General features: G+C 43.9%; 1 protein-coding gene across 2 annotated transcripts in view; it reads left to right on the top strand.

The window, feature by feature from the left end:
- The window catches only part of BEND4 (BEN domain containing 4), a 209,058-nt gene that overhangs the window by 166,378 nt on the left and 17,550 nt on the right, over positions 1-25,130 (top strand). The window contains exon 4 of one of the 2 annotated variants that reach the window (XM_075333957.1): positions 2,613-2,853. In XM_075333957.1, the coding sequence (XP_075190072.1) occupies positions 2,613-2,853 (241 nt within the window). The remainder of the gene's footprint in view (positions 1-2,612; positions 2,854-25,130) is intronic. The other variant, XM_075333963.1, reaches the window with a different exon arrangement.

The raw sequence follows: 25,130 nt of genomic DNA, 5'->3' as shown, positions 1-25,130 counted from the left end.
AGCGACTTGGCCTTAAAAATTCAGATTCCACTTGAATAGATTGTGGCCTTTGTTAGCCGAGCCCCTGAAGTTCCGGATCAGCAGAAACCCCAAAAGTGACCCCATATCGGAAACATCACTGCATAAGGAATTAATTTAGCTGTGTAGTGAGTATTTTTAACCCTTTACAAAATGTTATAACATTGGGACGTGAAGATACAACATTTTAGTGGTAAATATTTAAGTTTTTTGTTAACTGCAAATTTGTCAGTTACACAGGGGTTAAAAAGTGAAGCTGGACCCCACAAATTATTGCATTATTTTTTCACAAACGTGGTGATGTCCCATATGTTGTCAGAACACAATTTGGCTCTTGGAGCACAGACTTTGCTTGAATAGTTTTGGGCAACATTTGCTGAGCCCCTTATGTGCCAAGCCAGCAGAAACAGCCCCAGAAACAAAATTGCAACTCTCTAGTGAATTCATTTAGGGCTGCAGTGACTATTTTGTAACATCTATGCCTTGCGTTTTGTTTCTGGAGAATTTCAAATATACCACATTATTGCCTATACATTGCACTCTGCTTGTGCTCCTGGTGGTGACATGAACCCCAGAAGGAGGAGGGTGTTATGATCCGGAACCATGGAAGACCACCACAAATCATTGGCAAAAGGTGACAAGAGCATTGGCAACTAATCTGGCCACCATCCCCTTACTAACCATCACAACTAGAAGTAGCCGAGGGGTGAACTAACATCCTGTGTACCGCGAACCCAGCCCGAGAACTAACTATCCTAACGGTAGGAAAGATGAATAACTCTCTGCCTCAGAAAATAGACAAGAATAGCAAGCCCCCCACATTAAAAGACTGCGGTGATATAGGAAAAACACAATACACAGATTGATGAAAGGATTAGCAAAAGGTGAGGCCCCCTCTGACTAAAATAGGAAAGGACAGGAAAGGGACTGATGGTGGCCAGAGAAAAAACCTGCAAAATACCAACTTCCTGATAGTACAAAAAGGCCCTCAGATCGCACGATCTGAACTCCGTCCTATACCAGGTGCCCTTGTCATACCAATGAACAGAAAACAAGAATCATAACAAATTCAACAAGCCACAAACACATGGACTCAAAGGAGCTATACTCCACACAGAACTGCAGGGAGTTCCCCAACAAACCACTGAGGGGGAAAATCCCTGCATGCAAATAAACAGAAAACAACCACAGCAAATGACAAACCCAGATAAGCAAAAGAACCAGACAATAAATAAAGAGCAAGCACTTATCTGGGATAGATGTGGTGTAAAGCAGGATGAAGCAGGCTGGAGATACAAAGAACAACTGACATCCTGCAACAGCCTGCAATCAGACCAGGATTTAAATAAGCAGAGAGTTAGCAAAGGAAACACCCATTGCACAACACACCTGGTCCAAGTCCAAACCATTCCTGGCCACCAGAGAGAGCCTCCCAGCAGCCAAAACATAACTAACATTCACAACAGGAGGGCATTTGGATTTTGGAGAGCAGATTTCTCAGGATTTTATTTGGGGGGTTTGGAGTGAGGTTGCTTTTCCACAGTCTTTGTTTTCTAAGTAACGTGGGCACTTCTATTTCCAGTGACAGATGACGAACTTCAGTTTGGACTAGTTTTGTGTGAGATAAGTTTGGCCTTTTATTGGGGTAAATAACATTTTTTGATCACTTTCAGTATAAGACCAGGATCAAATTCTTGTGTTCTACACTAAGCACGTATGATGAGGTTTCTTTCTAAATCTCACAAAAGGACAATTTAGATGAGACCCCCGATGGAGCCACTGACTATTATAATGCAGTTGCTTTGGACTCCTTTTGGTGTCTGTTCTGGTGATGTCCATCTTTATGGGCGTGCACACATCACACTTGCAACACCTAAAATAATGTGACACCACTCGAACAGAAACCAGTTGAAAGCATCTCCACCTGCCTCGTTATAGTGAGTGGTTCCATCAAGGGGTTTTATCTGAATCGCGGTTTTTGGGATTTACACAGAATCCCTGGGGTAAGTGATCAGTAGAGAGCAAAGTGGAGTACTGGATGTTATATATCTGTGGTAATGGGACTGAGCAATAAGAACTGCGTTGTAATACTTTTGCTCATATAGTGTATATATGTGCCATTGTCTATATTTCTGATATTTCTGTTTGAGAGTGTCAAAGGTGTTTTTTTCATAATTTATTAGATTATCCCTGAGTTACCATAAAGGCTTTTTTGTTTGTTTGTTTTTTCTGGTGATCTCGCACGAGCCATCCCGGGAGGTAAAGAAAAACACATTTGTGTAATAAGGTCCTGCGGAATATGTTGGCGCCATATAAATACAGATTTTTAAATTGCTTTAATATGTACAAGGATGATTTACATCATAAGACAATATTTCAGACTGCGATCTCTAAACTGTGGTTCTCCAGCTGTTGAAAAACTACAACTCCCAGCACGCCATTTCGGTACGGGCACGCTGGAAATTCTTTCCGACAGCTGGAGAAACACCGGTTGGAGATCAGTGTTATGTTATTGAATACTTACATTTAGTGAAGTTAAACCTTGTTAGAAATGTCTTCATACCTAACACTTCCCGTGTCCGTTACCTCCACAGGGCAGCAAACAGCTGCTGAACAACTACCCAGTATACATAACCGGTAAACAATGGGATGAGGCAGTCAACTCCTCCAAGAAAGATGGAAGGCGGCTCCTCCGATACCTCATAAGATTTGTTTTCACAACTGATGAGCTTAAATACTCATGTGGCCTTGGGAAAAGGAAAAGGTCAGTGCAGACAGGAGACTCTGGTCCTGAAAGACGTCCCCTGGATCCTGTTAAAGTTACATGTCTCAGAGGTACTGCATCTTTTCACTCAGTGTAAATCTCATCTCACATCTGGTGCTTCCTTTTCTAGGTTTCATATGATACATCTATTCTGCTGGTATTATTGCTCTGTCTGTTTAAAAAAAAAATTATGTGGCTTACAGGAAGATGCACCCCAAAAATTTCCTGTTACTAAAAGTCTAATAATTCTGATCTGTCATTTCTTGATGATATATAGTTACATAGTTACTTAGGTTGAAAAAAAAGACCTAGGTCCATCTAGTTCAACCTTCCTCCACCAGTTCTACATTTGGTCACTAAGTCATTTATAACCAACAATGTTTTGTGTACTGAGGAAATCATCCAGCCCTTTTTTAAAAGCTGTTATATTATCTGCCATTACTACCTCTTGTGGCATTCCACAGTCTGCCTGCTCTAACTGTAAAGAACCCTTTCCTTTTTAGCTGTCGGAATCGCTTTTCTTCCACTCGCAGTGTATGCCCCGTGGTCCTTAGTATTGTCTTTGGAATAAATAAGTCATGTGCCAGTCCTTTATATTGACCACGCATGTATTTATACATATAAATGAGATCTCCTCTGAGATGACTTTTTCTAAGCTAAACATATCTAACTTTTTCAACCTGTCATCATATGTGAGGCCTTCCATTCCATGTAGTAGTCTAGTTGCCTGCCTTTGAACTGACTCTAACTTCTGAATGTCCTTTTTAAAATGTGGAGCCCAAAACTAGATCCCATATTCCAGATGTGTAGGTTTACAGTCAGCTTTATAATAAGAATACAAATAATGGTGTAGTTTCTACAGATTTACTTGATCTTAGACAAGAGTTATGCTTGATGTGACAAATCTTAAAGGGATCGTGTCACGTTGAAAAATGGCGCCTGCAAATTCAACCCCGCTGCTGGGAGGAAATTAACTTTAATCCTCCCAACACCATTCCAGTTTCAGTCACGGGGGCGTTGCCGGCGTGGGTTCAGTCATTCTTCTGTGTTGGAGAGCGACAGCTGTAACCACGCCCCCTGCACTGACTGACAGTCGCACAGCATTAGAGCCAGCTGTCAGTCATTGCAGGGGGTGTGGCTACAGCTGGCACTCTACATACACAGATCAGTAACTGAACCGCTCGCACTGCCTCCATGACTGAAAACAGAACACTGCCAAGAGACTTAAAGATCATTGCCTCCTGGCAGTGGAGTTTAATGTGCAGGTGCTGGGCAGGTTCAGTATGCAATTAAACTGCAGATTAACCCCATATCTTAATAGCATTTGTCCACGTGACAGGTTCCCTTTAAAGGGAATCTATCAATAGGATAAACCTCTTAAGTCTGGGCCTGGGATTCCAGGTGTTTGATCTGGATCCGAGACTCGAAAGTTAAAAAAAAATAAAGTAAAAACAAAGAAAATAAGAATTAAGCAAACGCTTCATACTTATCGAGGGTCAGTCGCGGCTGCACACTGCTCCTGCGGCCTCTCCTTCACTTCCGGTGCTGCTCATCATTGTTCCATATGCACTGCTTTCCCCGTCCACTGGCCGTCTTAGCATCTCTGATTGGTGGCAGTCAGACGTGCCCCCAGCCTGTATGACACGCGCTGTCTGCGGGTCAGTATCGTGGTATAAAAATAAATAAATAATTTATTTGGCGCACCATCCCCCTGTATTATGATACCCGGCACGGATAAAGCCCATGGCCACAGCTGCAGCCTCCAGCCCTGCGCTTATCTTGACTGTGTATCAAAATAAGAGAAACGACATGCGGCGCTTTTTTTTTTTTAATTATTTAAATAAATAATTAAAAAAAAAAAACGATGTGTGGTCCCCCCAATTTTGATACCGACCTAAGAAAAAGCCCGATAGCTGGGGGCTGAAATTCTTAGAATTGGGACCCTGATCTCCAGCACCATTTTATTGAAGTGAGGATTATGAGCGGCAGGAGCGCATGGGCAGATGTAAACAAAAAATATGAGCACCCGCCGATGCCTCTCCATTTTACCATTCAAATGATGTATAGAATTGGCTCCCCCTCCCTATTGGTATCTCCCTGAGAAGAGAATCTCATTAGATTTTGAACACACAAAGTGAAAGTAAAACCTGCCTTACTGTATTACTGAAAGAAATGATCTAATTTGCTGATAATATACAGTACCGGTCAAAGGTTTAGATGCACCTGTTCATGAACTGGCTTTCCTTGTTCTTATTGGAATATGCATAGTGTAAATTCAGACTGAAGATAGCAAAACCACAAAGGAAAACATGGAAACAAGTAGTAAAGAAACAATTATATGTGTAAAATCATAGACTCCTCAAAGTACCTCCCTTTTACTCTGAAGACAGCTTTACAGACCCTTGTTATTCTCTCCACCAGCTTCATCAGATAGTCACATAGGGTGGCTTTACACGCTACGACATCGCTAAAGCGATCTCGTTGGGGTAACGGATTTTGTGACGCACATCCGGCCGCGTTAGCGATGTCGTTGCGTGTGACACCTATTAGCGAATTTGAATCGTTACAAAAAAGTTGAAAATCGCTAATCGGTGACATCCCCCTATTCAAAATTATTGTTGCTGCTGCAGTAACAATGTTGTTCCTCGTTCCTGCGGCAGCACACATCGCTACGTGTGACACCGCAGGAACGGGGAACCTCTCCGTACCTGCGTCCCGCCAGCAATGAGGGAGGAAGGAGGAGGGCGGGATGTTCGTCCCGCTCATTTCCGTCCCTCCGCTTTGATTGGGCGGCCGCTTAGTAATGTCGCTGTGACGCCGAACAAACTGCCCCCTTAGAAAGGAGGCGATTCGCCGATCATAGCGACGTCGCTAGGCAGGTATGTGCGTGTGACGCTGCCGTAGCGATAATGTTAGCTACGGCAGCGATCACCACATATCGGCCGTACGATGGGGGCGGGTGCTATCACGCTCGACATCGCTAGCCTCGGCTAGCAATGTCGCAGCGTGTAAAGCCTGGTATAGAATGGCTTCCAACAGTCTTGAAGGAGTTCCCAGAGATGTTGAACCCTTGCTGGCTGCGTTGCATTCATTCTGTGATTCAAGTCACCCCACACCATCCCAATTGGGCTGAGATGGTGATTGAAGTGGCCATATCATTTGATGCATTGTTCAGGGCAGGTTTTAGATAAATTAGCCCTGGAAAAAAAGATTAAAGTGGGGCCCTATATGCTCAGATATTGCACCATCACACTCCAACATTTAGGTTACATTTACTGTAAATGCAACGAGTACAGACCATTAAACGAGTGTGATTGACAATATTGAAGTGTTTCAGCATTTGTTTCCCATCCTCTTTACACAGGAAGAGGAAGAATGATGGGCACAGAACGATCACTAGTAGGTCAAGCTGTTCCCCACAGTATCATGTTATAAGCAGCATTTCTGCAGTCTGCAGTGTGCTGCTGAGAACAGTGATTTTTGTTCCGCCATAAACAATCCAATCACTGATGAATGAGCAGCATTTTGCTCATTCGTTGTGCGACTGCCAACATGTTTACACCTATGACTCCTTATCTGTGCATTTGGGATTTATAAATGAAATGGATAATACATACACACAATATGTGACTGAATCCCCTGCATGTTATACACACATACAGTATGTATACACCGTGTGCAGAATTATTAGGCAAGTTGTATTTTAGAGGATTTTTTTTATTATTGATCAACAACTATGTTCTCAATCAACCCAAAAGACTCATAAATATCAAAGCTTAATATTTTTGGAAGTAGGAGTGGGTTTTTTTTTAGATTTGGCTATCTTAGGAGGATATCTGTTTGTGCAGGTAACTATTACTGTGCACAATTATTAGGCAACTTAATTAAAACCAAATATATTTCCATCTTACTTGTTTATTTTCACCAGGTAAACCAATATAACTGCACACAATTTAGAAATAAACATTTCTGACATGCAAAAACAAAACCCCCAAAAATTTGTGACCAATATAGCCACCTTTCTTTATGATGACACTCAACAGCCTACCATCCATAGATTCTGTCAGTTGCTTGATCTGTTTATGATCAGCATTGCGTGCAGCAGCTACCACAGCCTCCCACACACTGTTCCGAGAGGTGTACTGTGTTCCCTCCCTGTAGATCTTACATTTCATGAGGGACCACAGGTTCTTTATGGGGTTCAGATCAGGTGAACAAGGGGGGCCATGTCATTATTTTTTCATCTTTTAGACCTTTACTGGCCAGCCACGCTGTATAGTAGCTGGATGCATTTGATGGAGCATTGTCCTGCATGAAAATCATGTTTTTCTTGAACGATTCTGACTTCTTCCTGTACCATTGCTTGAAGAAGTTGTCTTCCAGAAACTGGCAGTAGGTCTGGGAGTTGAGCTTCACTCCATCCTCAACCCAAAAAGGTCCCACAAGTTAATCTTTGATGATACCAGCCCATACCAGTAACCCACCTCCACCTTGCTCGCATCTGAGTCGGAGTGGAGCTCTCTGCCCTTTACTGATCCAGCCTCTGGCCCAATTATCTGGCCCATCAAGAGTCACTCTCATTTCATCAGTCCATAAAACCTTTGAAAAATCAGTCTTAAGATATTTCTTGTCCCAGTCTTGACGTTTTATCTTATGTTTCTTGTTCAAAGGTGTTGGTTTTTCAGCCTTCCTTATCTTGGCCATGTCTCTGAGTATGGCACACCTTGTGCTTTTTGATACTCCAGTAATGTTGCAGCTCTGAAATATGGCCAAACTGGTGCAAATGGCATCTTGGCAGCTTCACGCTTGATTTTCCTCAATTCATGGGCAGTTATTTTGCACCTTTTTTGCCCATTATGCTTGCGACCCTGTTGGCTATTTGCCATGAAACGCTTGATTGTTCGGTGATCACGCTTCAAAAGTTTGGCAATTTCAAGACTGCTGCATCCCTCTGCAAGACATCTCACAATGTTGGACTTTTCAGAGCCAGTCAAATCTCTCTTCTGACCCATTTTGCCAAAGGAAAGGAAGTTGCCTAATAATTAAGCACACCTTATATAGGGTGTTGATGTCATTACACCACACCCCCCTCCTCATTACAGAGATGCACATTACCTGATTTGCTTAATTGCTAGTTGGCTCTCAAGCCTATACAGCTTGCACTAGGATAAAAAGTATCGTGATCAAAATACTCATTTGCCTAATAATTCTGCACACAGTGTACACAGATATAACACACGTGTATACACTTAGCACATACATACACAAATATGTCTACGCAGAGCACCTTCATACAGACATATCTACAAAGAGCACTTACATACAGACACATATATACCACCAGGAGCCCATACATTGTGATGTCCGCACGGTTGACATGGGTTTTTTTAGGAATTATTCTTACGGTTTACATTTTGTGGTAAAATGACCTGGCAATATGATTCGGCTTCTGAGTACAACTACGGCAATACCAAACATGACCAATTTTTTTATTATTTTAATTGTGAAAAAAACATTAGAAGTTTGCAAAAAAATAACAAATTCCGGGGGTTGGTTTGCCACGTCTCAAAAACCATAACGTTTTGATTTTTCGATCGATGGAGCTGTGTGATGACTTATTATTTTCAGGACGAGACGCTGTTTTTATTGATACCATGTTAGGAAAGATATGACATTTTGATCTCTTGTCACAACATTTGTGGTATTACAATGATCGAAAAAACTATTTTGGCATTCTTACATTTTTGTGTTTACTAATTGGGTTAATTATTTTTACATTTTGATAGCTTGGACTTTTCTAAACTCGGCGATACCACATATGTGTAATTTTTTTAATATCGTTATTTTTAATGGGGTTGATTTGATTTGTTTTGGGGGTTTTTTCCCGTTTTTTTTTCATAGTTTTGTACTTGAATAGTCCCCTTAGGGGATTATAACCTGCGATCGTCCTATCACTTGTTCTATATGCCACAGCATTGTTGCATATAGTGAAAATCACAGGTCTCAGGCAGGTGTGAAAGGAGCACTGCTATGACAAGCACAGAGTTCTGCAGCACACCCAGTGCTGTCAAAGCAATCCTTTGGCAACCTGTGATTATGTCGTAAGTGCAGCAATGGGCACTTAGAATGGCTCACACGATCATGATGTCACCAAAGTTCTTTAAGCAGTTTCCACATCGGAAGCTACACTAATTATTATCAGTATAGCTCCTGCTGAAGACACCCAAGGGAGTGGGGGCCCTGGGCAGCTGCCCATTGTGCCCTGCCCTAACGTCAGCCCTGGCAGCTCTCCATAACTTTCATCCTTGGTCACAAAGCCATTACATTGCCTAAAGGTGTGATTTGCCTCACTATCATGTTGTAACACAAATGCTGGTCTCAGTAAGTGCATACCAGATGAGATGGCATATTTTTGTAGAATGTTGTGCTAGCCATGCTGGGTAACTGCTCATTGAATTTGGAATTAATCACAGCAAACAACCTGACACCATTATGCCTCCACCCTTCATGTTTCATGATGGGCACCACTTAATTAGAAACTATCTGCTCACCTTTCTGCGTCTCACAGACATCCCACTTGCTACCAATAATCTCCAATTTTTACTCATGAGCCCACTGTACAGATTTTCACTATGCCAGTGGCCAGACCATCTGTTGTTTGGCCTAAAAAAAATGTTTCTTTTTGTTTTGTGGTCCTCAGTAGTAGTTTCTTTGCGACACTTTGACCATAAAGGCTTCTTGCTGTCTCCTCTGGACAGTTGATGTTGAGATGTCTGAGACTTGATATCTGTTCATCATTTATGAGGGCTGTTATCTGAGGAGCTGTCAATTTGTATTTTCTGATACTGGTAGGTCTGATGAATTTATTATCTGCAGAAGAGGTAATTCTTGGTCTTCCTTTCCTGGGACTGTCTTCGTGAAAGCCAGTTTTATTATAGCGATTGATCAGTTTTATGACTGTACCTTACATTTCTTGGAGTGTTCCGGATTGACTGACCTTCATGTCATCAAGTTAAGATGAACCAGCACTTCCCTTAGTTGAGTCATTTTTGCCGTTTTGTGACTTGGAACGGATTTGGAAAGGGGCTCAGCATTGTTTCCAACGGCCTACCCACACTGCCTCCGTAAAACACACCTGATGGTTGCAAACATGTTCTGAAGGCCAGGAATTCCACAAATGGATTCATCATGAGGCATATCTGTTAATTGGAAGTCATTCCGATCTATGCCTAGATATATATATATATACGAGGGGCGATCCAAAAGTAATGATAATCAATAATAAACACAATGAATATATTAATATATTTTTCTACATAGTCTCCTAACAAGTCTATACATTTAGTCCATCTCTTTTCTAAACTTAGAATTCCCTTCGAAAAAAATTCTTGATCTTGACCCTCAAAAAAATCCCCAACAGCGGTTATCACGTCGCTATGGTCGTCAAATTTTGTGCCCCGGAGGTGTTCCTTGAGGCGAGGAAAGAGAAAGAAGGCACTGGGGGCTAGATCTGGCGAATAGGGGGGGTGTTCCACCAGTTCAAAGCCCGCTTCTTGAATGGTTGCCATGACAACTACAGCTTTGTGAGCCGGCGCGTTATCTTGGTGAAACAGCACTCCAGCCCGCAGTTTGCTGCGCCTTTTCTCCTTGATAGCCTCCCGCAATCTTATTTGTTCTGCGTAGTAGGAGCCCGTAATAGTGGCTCCCTACTCCAAATAGTCCACGATAATAATTCCTTCAGCGTCCCAAAAAACGGACGCCATAACCTTCCCTGCTGAGCTTGACACTTTGAATTTCTTCGGCGTCGGTTCGTCGGCTCGTTTCCATGTCATCGATTGTTGTTTAGTTTCGGGATCAAAGTGGTGGATCCAGGTCTCGCCCACGGTCAAAAAACGTGACAAAAAATTCTCCTTGTCTGCTTGGAACTTTTCGAGATTCGCTCTTGAAATGTCAACTCGTTTCTTCTTTTGCTCGTCGGTTAACATTTTTGGCACCCAACGCGCGGAGACCTTTCTCATATGCAATTCTTTTGCAAGGATTCTTTGAATACTGCCATATGAGATCCCTGTGACCTCAGCTACATGCATGATGGTCACTCTTCGATCTGCCAATACAACGTCTTCAACTTTTTTCACTTTTTCTTCATTGAGGGACGTGGATGGGCGTCCTTCACGATGTTCATCTTCCGTCGATGTTCTTCCCAGCTTAAATTCCTTGGCCCAGCGTGCAACTGTGGAATATGGAGGAGAAGAGTCCCCCAATGTTTCCACCAAGTCGCTGTGTATGTCTTTGGTAGTCATTTTTTTCAAGCAGAGGTATTTGATGACAGCTCTGAGCTCGTTTTTTTCCATTTTGATGTGCACTCCTCGGCAGTTCATATTCAAATGAATGTAGCTCCTGGGAATCGTGGCCTATTTAAGTGATTTTTTTTTTCCTGGACCAGTGGGTACCTAAGAGAGAAGAAAACATTTTATTTTAATTTCTGTGTGCAATAGAAGTAACCGATTATCATTACTTTTGGGTCGCCCCTCATGTGTATATATATATATATATATATATATATATATATATATATATATATAAATGCACAGATAAATATATTGTATGTTGAGTCAGGTAGGGGATATTGTTTGGATGGGGGGTAGAGACTGTTTTGCATATTTGCATGTATATGTATTTTCTTTGAACCAAAAATGTTTAATGAAAAATTATCTAACAAAATTTGGAAGTCATGACTACCTGATGACGATGCTTGAGATAATGTCAAGGGGTATGTTAAGGGTTCATCAAAGTAAAGGGGGGCTTTGAGGAATCTAATATTTAACACATATTCTAATTTGTGTCATATAAGTTTCTTTACCCCTTCTTGTCATTTGTGTTTCTTCTTGGTTTTGCTGTCACCAGTCTAAAGCTATAATTCTAATAAGACAATGGAAAACAATTGCATGAACAGGTGTGGCCAAACTTTTGACGGTACTTTATGTTTGAGAAAATTCTTTTAATCTACCGTAATCTATAATTTTTGTTTTTCTAATAACTAATAGGATCTTTATTCATTACTACAAAATTGTGACACAATTTGGTGTGCCACATTTGGGAGTTTACTGTGTATGCAAAATGAATCACATACCTACATGTTACAGTCAATTACCGTTTTCATATACGGTACATTATGCTAAATAAAAATTTAAAAATGCCAGGATACAATCTGAATTCGCTGGGACTTTTATGAGTTTTCACATGCAATCTGAAAATCTGTGTTGTATGAGACCAAAAAGGGGCATGGTTTATTCGTTTATATAAATCCACCAAAATGTGAATGGTTCCATGCGGGCAGAGGGCACTTCAGACAATGGGGTGGGAATTAAATGTATCTATTCTACTAACTCTAATGAAGGTAAATATGTAGTCAGTGGGGAAAATCACTGCACCACTTTGTTCTTGTTTGGTGGTTTTTAGGTTGCATTGTTGGCCTCATTTAGTCAATTTGCGCTGAGACAACCCATTTAAAGGGGTTGTGTGGTTAAAACAAGTTGTCACCTATCCACAGGAGATAGATGATAACTTATTGACCATTGAGGTTCGACTGCTGGGACTCAAACCTTTCTGCAGAATGAAGGATGTTTATCCACAACAAGAATCTTTTATCCCCACTAGAAGGTGGCCCGATTCTACGCATCGGGTATTCTAGAATTTACGTATTGTGTAGTTCATGTATGATTTTTGTTATATATATATATATATATATAGATGTTGTGTGTAGTTACCAAGTGTTTGTGTAGGGCCTGTACATGTTCTGGGTGTTGTCTGGGTGTGGCGGGGGGTGAGAGCGGTGTTGTATGTGTGTTGTGTGTGTTGCGTTGTTTGTGGAGCGCTGTGTGTCTGTAGCGTTGTGTGTGTGTTGCGCGGTTTGTGTGTGTGTGGTGTGTTTTGGGGGGAGGTATGTTTTGTGCAATGTGTGTGTTGTGCGGTATGTGCGTATATTTGTGTGTGCCGCGGTGTTTGTGTGTTGGGTGTTGTGTGTGTGCAGCGTTGTCTGTGTGTGTGGGTGTCTGTGTAGGGCAGTTGTTTGTGGTTCTCATTGTGTGTGTGTGTGGTGTGTTGTGCAGTGTTCGCGCGTGTGTGTGTGTGTGTTGGGGGGAGGTGCGCACTCCCAAACGTGCTCCATACCCCATGCAGCGCACTCCCCATCGTGCTCCATCCCCCATGCAGCGCACTCCCCATCGTGCTCCATCCCCTATGCTGCGCACCCCCCATCGTGCTCCATCTCCCATGCTGCGCACTCCCAAACGTGCTCCATCCGCCATGCTGCGCACTCCCAAACGTGCTCCATCCGCCATACTCCGCACTCCCCATCGTGCTCCATCCCCCATGCAGCGCACTCCCCATCGTGCTCCATCCCCTATACTGCGCACCCCCCATCGTGCTCCATCTCCCATGCTGCTCACTCCAAAACGTGCTCCATCCGCCATGCTGCGCACTCCCAAACGTGCTACATCCGCCATGCTGCGCACTCCCAAACGTGGTCCATCCGCCATGCTGCGCACTCCCCATCGTGCTGCATCCCCCATGCTGCGCACTCCCAAACGTGCTTCATCCGCCATGCTGCGCACTCTCAAACGTGCTCCATCCGCCATGCTGCGCACTCCCAAACGTGCTCCATCCGCCATGCTGCGCACTCCCAAACGTGGTCCATCCGCCATGCTGCGCACTCCCAAACGTGCTCCATCCGCCATGCTGCGCACTCCCAAACGTGCTCCATCCGCCATGCTGCGCACTCCCAAACGTGGTCCATCCGCCATGCTGCGCACTCCCAAACGTGCTCCATCCGCCATGCTGCGCACTCCCAAACGTGCTCCATCCGCCATGCTGCGCACTCCCAAACGTGGTCCATCCGCCATGCTGCGCACTCCCAAACGTGCTCCATCCGCCATGCTGCGCACTCCCAAACGTGCTCCATCCGCCATGCTGCTCACTCCCAAACGTGGTCCATCCGCCATGCTGCGCACTCCCAAAACGTGGTCCATCCGCCATGCTGCGCACTCCCAAACGTGCTCCATCCGCCATGCTGTGCACTCCCAAACATGCTCCATCCGCCATGCTGCGCACTCCCAAACGTGCTCCATCCGCCATGCTGCGCACTCCCAAACGTGCTCCATCCGCCATGCTACGCACTCCCAAACGTGCTACATCCCCCATGCTGCGCACTCCCAAACGTGCTCCATCCCCCATGCTGCACCAGCATCAGCCTCTCTACCCGCAGCATCAGTCTCTCTGCCCGCAGCATCAGCCTCTCTCCTCCCAGCATCAGCCTCTCTCATCCCAGCATCAGCCTCTCTGTCCCCAGCATCAGCCTCTCTGTCCCCAGCATCAGCCTCTCTCATCCCAGCATCAGCCTTTTCTGTCCCCAGCATCAGCCTCTCTCCTCCCAGCATCAGCCTCTCTCCTCCCAGCATCAGCCTCTCTCCTCCCAGCCTACCCCAGCCTCAGCCTCCCCCAGCATCAGCCTCTCTCCTCCCAGCATCAGCCTCTCTCCTCCCAGCCTACCCCAGCCTCAGCCTCCCCCAACATCAGCCTCTTTCCTCCCAGCATCAGCCTCTCTCCTCCCAGCCTACCCCAGCCTCAGCCTCCCCCAGCATCAGCCTCTCTCCTCCCAGCATCAGCCTTTTCGGTACCCAGCATCAGCCTCTCTCCTCCCAGCCTACCCCAGCCTCAGCCTCCCCCAGCATCAGCCTCTCTTCTCTCAGCCTCCCCATCCCAGCCTTCCCCAGGATCAGCCTTTCTCCTCCCAGCCTCCTCCAGCACGCCGTGCTCCTCTGCCGACACTCACAGATCTGATCGCATACACTCACACACACACACACACACCCGATCGCATACACTCACACACACACACACACACACCCGATCGCATACACTCACACACACCCGATCGCATACACTCACACACACCCGATCGCATACACTCACGCACACACACATTGACGATATTACACATACGCGCTCATACTCACAACATCCGGAGGTACCACATGCTTCTGGCCATGTGATCCTCCGGCAGGTCCTGGAAGCTCACAGCACAGTATCGCCGCCGAGAAGCAAGCGATATCCCAGGATGTTGTGAGTATGTGGATGCGATGTGATGTGTCTGTGAGAGTGAGTGTGATCTGATGTGTGTGTGTGTGTGTGTGTATGTGTGTGTGTGTGCTGTTATGTGTGTGTGTGTGTGTATGTTCCGCCGCTGCAGGACCTTGATGTGTGGATGCGATGTGATGTGTGTGTGAGGTGTGTGTGAGAGTGAGTGTGATCTGATGTGTGTGTATGTGTGTGTGTGTGCTCTTATGTGTGTGCGTGTGTGTATTTTCCGCCGCTGCAGGACCTTGATGCGCTGGTAACTATGCTACCATGGTTACCAGCGTATCTCGTCCCCCGCTCGCACGGGAGCCCACACCAGCATGCGCCGGCCAGCCCCAGCAATGCGAGGGTATGTGTCGGCTGGTTTGGCGGCGTACGCTGATGTGGGCTCCCAGGGGTACAGTACTCACCTGGTAGTCGTGGCTCCGTGACCGTGTCGGTTCGGGGAATGCGTGGGGGGGGCGGGGCCAGAGCTAGTGTGCATTGCGTGAGGGGGGCGGGGCGTGGCCGAGTTGCCAATGCCTGCAGGTTGCCGGGGCGAGAGGCCAATCTGTGGGGGGAGCGGAGCCTGGGCGAGCGGCCGGCCAATCCATGTGGGGGCGCAGCCTGGGCGAGCGGCCAATCCGTGCGGGGGGCGGGGCCATGGCGAGCCCAGCGGCCAATCAGCTTTGTGTCACCGTAAGGACACAATTTTGGAGCAAGACAGACAGACAGATAGACAGACAGACAGACAGACAGAATAAGGCAATTATATATATAGATTAGAAAGTGGAGCAGCAGGTCAGATGCCCGAACGTCGCTTCATTTATTCTCTATGGGGCCTTTTATGCTGCTATCAATAGTGACAGTGACATCTAGATGGTTAACAGTAGAGATGAGCGAACCTTCGGTGGTTCTGTTTTCCAGGTACATTCGAACCTTAAAAAGATTCGATTTTTGACCTCAACTTGATGTGAACCTCTATGGAAGTCTGTAATTGAGCAGATCATGGCTCCACCCACATGCTGCCAGCCATAAGCAGAACACTTCCGGGCGCGGGTGTGGGTTTTGCAAATTATTATTATTATTTATTTTTTTGTTTGTGTGTCCACACTACATCAGATCGCGCTGATTTTATCCCCAGTGTGAGCCATTCAAACACTGCATATGGCTCGCACTGAGCCGAGCACCTCTCATACCCAAGCACCATGCTGCTTGCTTGAGTGGTTTGCACTCGTAACTCATTCGAACTTTGAGCCCAAATTTTGTCTGCTTTTTTTAAGTCGGTTTCCGAAATCCTAACATCAAACCTCAGATTCGCTCATCTCTAGTTAACAGAGAGTTGCCACCTCCACTTTAACCCCTCAGCAGCCTGAGATCATAATTGGGTGTTTCTGATGGTTTCAATGAAAATCCAAGGGTCTATCAGCTATCGTTGCATTTGCAAATGTCAGCAACATTTTAGTTTTGAAAATAGAATTTTTCATTCCTGTTATTCCACTTTGTGTTAATTCCTGAAAAACACCTGAAGGGTTAATAAACTATCTTACAGCAGTTTTCAATATGTCGAGGGGTGCTGTTTTTAAAATGGTTTTAAATTTGGGGAGTTTCGAATGTTTAGGTCCAAAAAGTCACTTAAAAATTGAATAAGCCTCTACAAATACGTTTTGTAAATTTCCTTGAAAAATGAAACATTGCTACTAAATTTTTTAAACCTAACATCCTAATAAAAAAAGGACATTTTACAAATGGTGTTGATATAAGGTAGATATAGGGTATATTTTATTTAATAACTATTTTGTTTGATATCGCTATCTAGTCTAAAGTTATTACCATTCAAAGTTTGAATATTGCTATTTTTTTTTAAATTTTTGTCAAACATCTGATATTTTTGTAAATAAATACAAAACATATCAACCTAAATTTAAGCTAACATAGAGTACAATGTGTCAGAAGAAAATCAGTGACAGAATCACTGGAATATGTTGAAACATTGCAGAGTTATGGCCACATGAAGTGACACCTCACAGTGGGAGAGTGCGGCACTCCTGGTAACGGTGGGTGCTCGGATAGGGTCCCAATCCATTTATATTATATAAGGCCTCTTACACACGTCTGTGCAAAACACACACGTTTTGCACGGTCCATGGGGTAGGTGCGTATATGTGTGCGTATGAGTATGATGTATAATATACAGTATGTTAAAGGGAATCTGTAACCAGGTTTTTGCTCCCTCATCTGAGACCAGCATAATATAGAGACAGAGATCCTGATTCCAGCGATGTGTCACTTACTGAGCTGTTTGCTGTCATTTTGGTAAAATCACTGTTTTCTCTGCAGAAGATTTAGCAGTTATACAGAGCTCATGAATATGCTGGACTATCTGCAATCTGCAGCATACCAGGTAGTCCTCTAATGATAATCTCCTGCTGATTAAACAGTGATTTTATAAAAACTACACTAAGCAGCCCAGTAAGTGACACATCGCTGGAATCAGGATCTTTGTCCTACATTATGCTGCTCTCAGATTAGATAGCAAACTTGATGAGAGATTTCCTTTAAGTAAAGCCCGCTTTACACACTACAATATATCTTACGATGTGTCGGCGGGGTCACGTCGTAAGTGACGCACAACTGGCATCGTAAGGTACATTGTAGTGTGTGACAGGTATGTGCGATTGCGATTGAACGTTAAAACGTTCATCGCATGCACGTCATTGAATCCTGATGAATTGCACGTCGGGTTGTTCAATGTTCCCGAGGCAGCACACATCGCAGTGTGTGACACCCTGGGAACATTGAACAGATCTTACCTGCGTCCCGCGGCTCCAGCCGGCAATGCGGAAGGAAAGAGGTGCCCGGGATGTTTATGTCACGCTCATCTCCGCCCCTCCACTTCTATTGGCCGGCTGCCGCGTGACGTCGCTGTGACGCTGAACGTCCCTCCCACTCCAGGAAGTGGACATTCGCCGCACACATCGAGGTCGTATGGAAGGTAAGTACGTGTGATGGGGGTTAATCGTTTGTGCGGCACATTCAACAAATTGAACGTGCCACACATACGATGGGGGCGGTTACGATCGCGTACGATATCGTATGCGAAATCGTAACATGTAAAGCAGGCTTAAGAGTTAGGTATTATACAATATGTATTTTGTACTTATCCTGATTTACACCCAGTATCATATTTATCAAGAGATTTAAAGCCCCAATAAATATTATATGACAGATGATGCCAGGAGAGATAAGGATCCAGCATGTCTGATTTCGGACTGCCAACTGCTTAGTTCTCCCACAGATAATCCGCCGGCGGAAATGTTTGTCAGCGACTTTGTTATAGAGAACACAGATGCATTCGACTAAACGAGCACTCCTGTGTATGGGAGAGACGGCCAAGAAGACTCGGTCAAGGATCAACAGCTCTCTAATGTGTATAGTCAGTATTAAATGTAGTGTGTGAGTAACTTACAGTGTGTGTGCGCATAGCATAGAGTGTGTGTATAGTATAGAGTGTGTGTAACATACCGTGTGTGTGTATAGAATAGCGTGTGTAACATACAGTGTGTGTGTGTGTGTATATAGCATAGAGTGTATAGCATACAGTGTGTGTGTATAGCATAGCGTGTGTCTGTAACATACAGTGTGTGTGTATAGCATAGGGTGTGTGTAACATGCAGTGTGTGCGTATAGCATAGCGTGTGTGTAACATACAGTGTGTGTATAGCATAGCGTGTGTGTAACATACAATGTGTGTGTATAGCATAGCGTGTGTCTGTAACATACAGTGTGTCTGTGTGTATAGCATAGCGTGTGTGTAACATACAATGTGTGTGTATAGCATAGCGTGTGTCTGTAACATATGTGTGTGTATAGCATAGCGTGTGTCTGTAACATACAGTGTGTGTGTATAGCATAGTGTGTGTGTAGCATACAGTGTGTGTGTATAGCATAGCGTGTTTGTAACATACAATGTTTGTGTGTGTAGCATAGCGTGTGTGTAACATACAATGTGTGTGTATAGCATAGCGTGTGTGTAACATACAGTGTCTGTGTGTAGTATAGCATGTATGTAACATAATGTGTGTATAGCATAGCGTGTGTGTAACATACAGTGTGTGTGTATAGCATTGCGTGTGTGTAACATACAGTGTCTGTGTGTAGTATAGCATGCATGTAACATAATGTGTGTATAGCATAGCGTGTGTGTAACATACAGTGTGTGTAGCATAGCGTGTGTCTGTAACATACAGTGTGTGTATATAGCATAGCGTGTGTAACATACAATATGTGTGTATAGCATAGCGTGTGTCTGTAACATATGTGTGTGTATAGCATAGCGTGTGTCTGTAACATACAGTGTGTATAGCATAGTGTGTGTAACATACAGTGTGTGTGTAGCATAGCGTGTGTCTGTAACATACAGTGTGTGTATAGCATAGCGTGTATGTAACATACAGTGTGTGTGTAGCATAGCGTGTGTGTAACATACAGTGTGTGTTTGTAGTATAGCATGTATGTAACATATAATGTGTGTATAGCATAGCATGTGTGTAACATACAGTGTGTGTATAGCATAGCGTGTATGTAACATACAGTGTGTGTGTAGCATAGCGTGTGTGTAACATACAGTGTCTGTGTGTAGTATAGCATGTATGTAACATAATGTGTGTATAGCATAGCGTGTGTCTGTAACATACAGTGTGTGTGTGTGTATAGCATAGCGTGTGTGTAACATACAGTGTGTGTGTAGCATAGCGTGTGTGTAACATACAGTGTGTGTATAGCATGTATGTAACATAATGTGTGTATAGCATAGCGTGTGTCTGTAACATACAGTGTGTGTGTGTGTATAGCATAGCGTGTGTGTAACATACAGTGTGTGTGTAGTATAGCATGTATGTAACATAATGTGTGTATAGCATAGCGTGTGTGTAACATACAGTGTGTGTAGCATAGCATGTGTGTAACATAGTGTGTGTCATCCACATTTATTTTAAATAATTTAATTAACATGTTGCAAGAAACAGCATTAAAGTAATACAAGGCATATATCTAATTATACAACTACTTATGTACAAAAACATATTGTTGCAACCTGGATAAAATTACATATGGAACAAATAGATAAATAAAACTTTCTAGCTATATAAGACGTGTGGACCAATTTCCAGAGTGTGGCATCCACATTTTAGACGACCGCAAGAGCAGACGAGCATTTGTTAGTGTAACTATATTGGCGATCATCTACTGAATGAGCAACATTCTCACTCATTTGTTGATTATACAGTTTATCCCAGGACAAAAAAATCTGCATTCTGAAAAGCACATCGCCCCCATGTAAAACAGGACATGTGCTGCCGATACCATGACACTATATGGGGACAGAAAACGAATAGCGAGTCACGGGATCCACGTCATTCTTCAGCAGCCTGTGTAAAGAGGCAGAACGGCTTCAAGGTAGTAGATCGCTGCTCTTTCAACAAGGTGATTAAGTGATTACTGTCCTAATATCATATTTATACAAAATAATGTGCATAGAGGAACCTACTAATGCCCTTCATCATAGCTGTACCCCATTACATTGCCCAATGGTTTCTTTTGCCATGGTGGTATCTACATTGCACTCTACCTAGATCACAGGTATACTCGGTGTAAACAATATATGAGTCCAACATGTCGTATATTCTATGTAGCATCCCGGCATATCATCTTTGAAGATAAATACATTTGCAGGATATTCAAATTCTACAAGTTAAACTGTATATATAACCACAAACAGCAACTGAAACCGCCGTGATCAGTAATGCAGATACTGCACCTGCTGTTTAATGATACTGGTTGCTACATTTGCTGTCTTTAATTGTTGAGGAAAATATTACAAGCCACAAATTTCTAAGTAAGACTTCTCTCAGAAGAAAAATAGAAATAGCAATTAATCACCTTGGTAGCTTTATTCACAAATATCTTCACCCCCGTGTTACACATAAGGAGCCGCCATGTAGATTTCCCAAGAAAAGAGAAACAGCATCATCCGGCTCATCGATAGTTGTCTGTCAGCCACAAAAATTGCCAAACTGCATCATGTGAGCGCCATGACAGTTGGAAGAATAAAGAATGAAGTTCATCCACCCATTCAAAAGTCAAGAAGTGGACTTTCAGGCAAAATATCAAAGTAAACAAGTTGGGTCATCACAAGGTCTATCAGTTTTGATGGAACAAAACATAGCACGTTACACGAGTCTGGAATTGTGACCCGAAAAAAAGGTAAAGAAGCCTTAACTCCAATATTGTCATAAGACGCATTGGCTTGAATTTTTAAAAAAGTCTGAACACTGGTCAGTAGAAGATTGGAAACAGGTAATTTGGAGCAATGAGACAAAAGTCAATAGACTAGGCTCTGATGAGTGCAAATAGGTCTGGAAGAAACAAGGAAAAAGGGACTAACAGATTGAGACATTGAAGGACTTACCATTTTTGGTGGAGGAAGCCTGCTGATATTGAGTTGTTTTACAGCCAAAGGTGCTGGATACTTGCCCAGGATCAAAGGTGATCTCAATGCTGAGCTCTATGTGAGTATCCTACAAGAAGAGTTATTTTGTACACTTCTGAGTACTATGGGTATGAAAAGGATGACATAGTGTTACTGCAGGACAACATCCCGAAGCATACTTTGAAGTTTGTGAAGAAATGGATCAGTGACAATGAAGTAGAGGTGCTGAACCCCTGACCAACCCTACTGCTGGGCCCTGGTTTCTTTCACCACCCTAGATAGGTTCTGCACCTACATGCTGAGACGGATATCTGACCCAGAAGTAGACCCTAGGTAGGGAGCAGATGGGAAGAGCATTAAGTCAACCTCACTAAGCTCTAAAGAAAACACAGGAATAACAAACGGAGAAATTGAACGAACAATTTATCTCCATTTGATTCAGAGAGAGGAACTACAACAACCACAAAGAGAATTCAGATGTATGTGACTCGCCCGCACCAGGGCCTTAGATGAATCGGTGTCGGGCCGGACTAGTCCGGGGTAGTCAGCAGTGGCGGGGCCCGACTCCGTGACCCTGGCGGAGTCAATTAAAATGGCGGTATTGGGGGAGATGATGATGGGAGTTGTAGTTAATGTTTAGTAAAATTCGTGACGCCACCTGTGGATTGTAGCTTTGGAGCCGCTGCTGCTGGACGCGACCTCCGGGGCTGGTGTTGTGGCAGCTGAGGTGTTTCTTGCTCCCACAGGTGGAGCGGGTACCCCGGAGCAACCGTTGGGAAAGTCTATGGTGGATGTTGATGAGGTACAGGACAAAGCAGACGACACAGGGCTTGCAGTTAAGATGTTTTTACTCACTGTTCGTTCCAACACTGCAGCTGACCCGTGGTATGCCCGGATTCACTGTCGTGGTCCTCTGCCGATCCCTAATAGTTCAAGGGTCAGTACCGATGCACCACTCAATGTGTTCTTCCCTGGTCGTCTCACTAGCGCTGACCTTCACTAGACTGTCCTGCGCCTCTGCCACCGAGCCTGTCCAAAGGGTGGCTGGCCTCAGTCTTTTTATTGCTCCCCCTTGCAGGTGATGGGTGGCAGGTTGTGGCCTCGGGTGCCTGAAGCAACCCCCGGGCTGTCGGATTGCTAAAGGAAACGTTTTTTATCTTTATCCTGGGGTCCGTCCCCGTTATTGCGACCAGATCCCTCCACCCCGGTGTTCTTGGTGGAACAAGTCCACGGAGGCCTCCCGCACATCCGTGGCACTCTGGAATCCCTTCAATCGGTGTTACCTGGGCCTAGCAAGACCCCAGGATCTTCACCTAAAACCTACTTTTGGCTACACTCCTCTTTGACTAGATCTTCCTGTCAACTGTCACTTTTGACAGACTGCCTCACACTGACTAGTTCAAACGTGAACTAACCCATTTTCCTAACTGACCCACTGACTCCTCCCACACTCCCCCTTGCCAGGCTCCACCCCTTCAGGCCAGTGAATGGGACTTAAGACCCCATAACCAGGTATACTGGTCGCTACTCTCAGCATTAATGGGGTACCAGCCTTAAACCCTGACCCAGTGTGTGACCTAACAATTGGTGTGTGCAGGTTTTGTCTGTGAACCGGTAGATGACCCCCTTCTTACCAAGGATGGGATACCACACCTCTGGCTGAGGTGCAGTACCTCTGTGGTGACGAAAGCTTCAGGGGCGCCACATATGCAACCGACTTCTTGCACTGAAGAATTGTTAAGGATATAAGAGCGATCACCAGCACCAAGTAATAGGAAAAGAAGGTAAATAAAGACACCAAGCTATGTGCTGATGAAAAGCAGCTGAAAGGCTGAGAAACTCTGCAGGGTCCTAAAGGTAAAAGGATCAAAACCAAGCAGAAATAATAGAACGTCAGGGAGCAGTTTGCACAGCCAAATGCTGTGACCTTCTATAGTCAGACACCACAAGACTATACACAGTGAAACACAATTTCAAGCCAAATTTATGTATTTAGATAGCCAAGATTATTGTCTATAAAATGCTGGTAGTCTCACGTTCAAAGCTGTAGTGTATGGTGAGATATGGAGCTTGAAAGTCAAAAGTTCAAAACATTGTTCCTCATTGATCGTCAGTGTATTAAGCAGAAAGTAAATATTCAATTTTTGAAGTCAGAAAAATTAGCAATCGTAAGGATCTGATAGACTGACAGCAACCATAGCGTGATGTTTAGACAACGGAGTCCAAAGATCTTCAAAATAGCAGGTGTTTTGGGTTGTTCCTGATAAGGGTAGCTTATACCTCCTAAAAGTAGCCTGTGAAAGGACAACTGATGAACTGGCAACAGGATCATGGCCACCCAAAGTTCAGTAATAGATGAATTTGCACAAAAAACAGCTTTTATGATCTGATCCCACAAAAGAGCTACTGTACCACAAATTTCTGAAAAAGACAATACGGGCGATTCCTTAAAGTAAAGTGTTGTAAAGTATTAAGTAGCTGCTTCTGTCATAATGGCTGCACAGTTAATACTTGTGTAATTTTCAGTTATAACTTTAGGAATGATTTAGAAATGTGCTGTTTCCTGTTAGCAGACAGCAGAGCATTTTGGGAGACAAGATGTCCTCTCAAACATTAGGTCACATTCCTAGCAGAGAGCGATGCCTAAACAGCAGTCTGCTTCCTGCAGCGGCTTACATAATTTTAAAATCTGCAATCTATATGAAATAAGAAATTATATACAAGTGCATCTCAATAAATTAGAATATCATCAAAAAGTTAATTTAGTTCAGTAATTCAATACAAAAAGAGAAAAACATATATTATATAGAGTCAATACACAGAGGGATCTATTTCAAATGTTTATTTCTGTTAATGTTGATGATTATGGCTTACAGCTAATGAAAACCCAAAAAGTCATTATCTCAGAAAATTAGAATAATTACCACAAAACATCTGCAAGGGCTTCCTAAGCGTTTAAAATGGTCCCTTAGTCTGGGTCTGTAGACTACACAATCATGGGGAAGACTGCTAACTTGACAAATGTCCAAAAGGCAGTCATTGACAGACTCCACAGGGAGGGTAAACCACAAAAAGTCATTGATAAAGAAGCTGGCTGTTCAGAGTGCTGTATCCAAGCATATTAATGGAAAGTTGAGTGGAAGGAAAAAGTGTGGTAAAAAAAATGCACAAGCAACCGGGATAACCACAGCCTTGATAAGATTGTTAAGAAAAGGCCATTCAAAACTTTTTGGGAGATTCACAAGGAGTGGACGCTGCTGGAGTCAGTGCTTCAAGAGCCACCACACACAGACATATCCAGGACATGGGCTACAACTGTTGCATTCCTTGTGTGAAGCCACTCATGACCAATAGACAACACCAGAAGCGTCTTACCTGGGCCAAGGAGAAAAAGAACTGGACTGTTGCTCTGTGGTCCAAGGTGTTGTTTTCAGATGAAAGTAAATTTTGCATTTCATTTGGAAACCAAGGTCCCAGAGTCTGAAGGAAGGGTGGAGAGGCCACAATCCAAGCTGCTTGAGGTCTAGTGTGAAGTTTCCACAATCAGTGATGGTTTGGGGAGCCATGTCATCTGCTGGTGCAGGTCCACTGTGTTTTATCAAGACCAAAGTCAGCGCAGCCGTCTACCAGGAAGTTTTAGTGCACTTCATGCTTCCCTCTGTCGACAAGATTTTTGGAAATGGAAATGTAATTTTCCTGCAAGACTTGGCACCTGTGCACACTGCCAAAAGTACCAATACCTGG

Source organism: Anomaloglossus baeobatrachus, chromosome 1 (assembly GCF_048569485.1).
Source record: "Anomaloglossus baeobatrachus isolate aAnoBae1 chromosome 1, aAnoBae1.hap1, whole genome shotgun sequence".
Lineage (NCBI taxonomy): Eukaryota > Metazoa > Chordata > Amphibia > Anura > Aromobatidae > Anomaloglossus > Anomaloglossus baeobatrachus.
The sequence above is the reverse complement of the archived record's forward strand: the minus strand, read 5'-3'. Positions and strand labels throughout refer to the sequence as shown.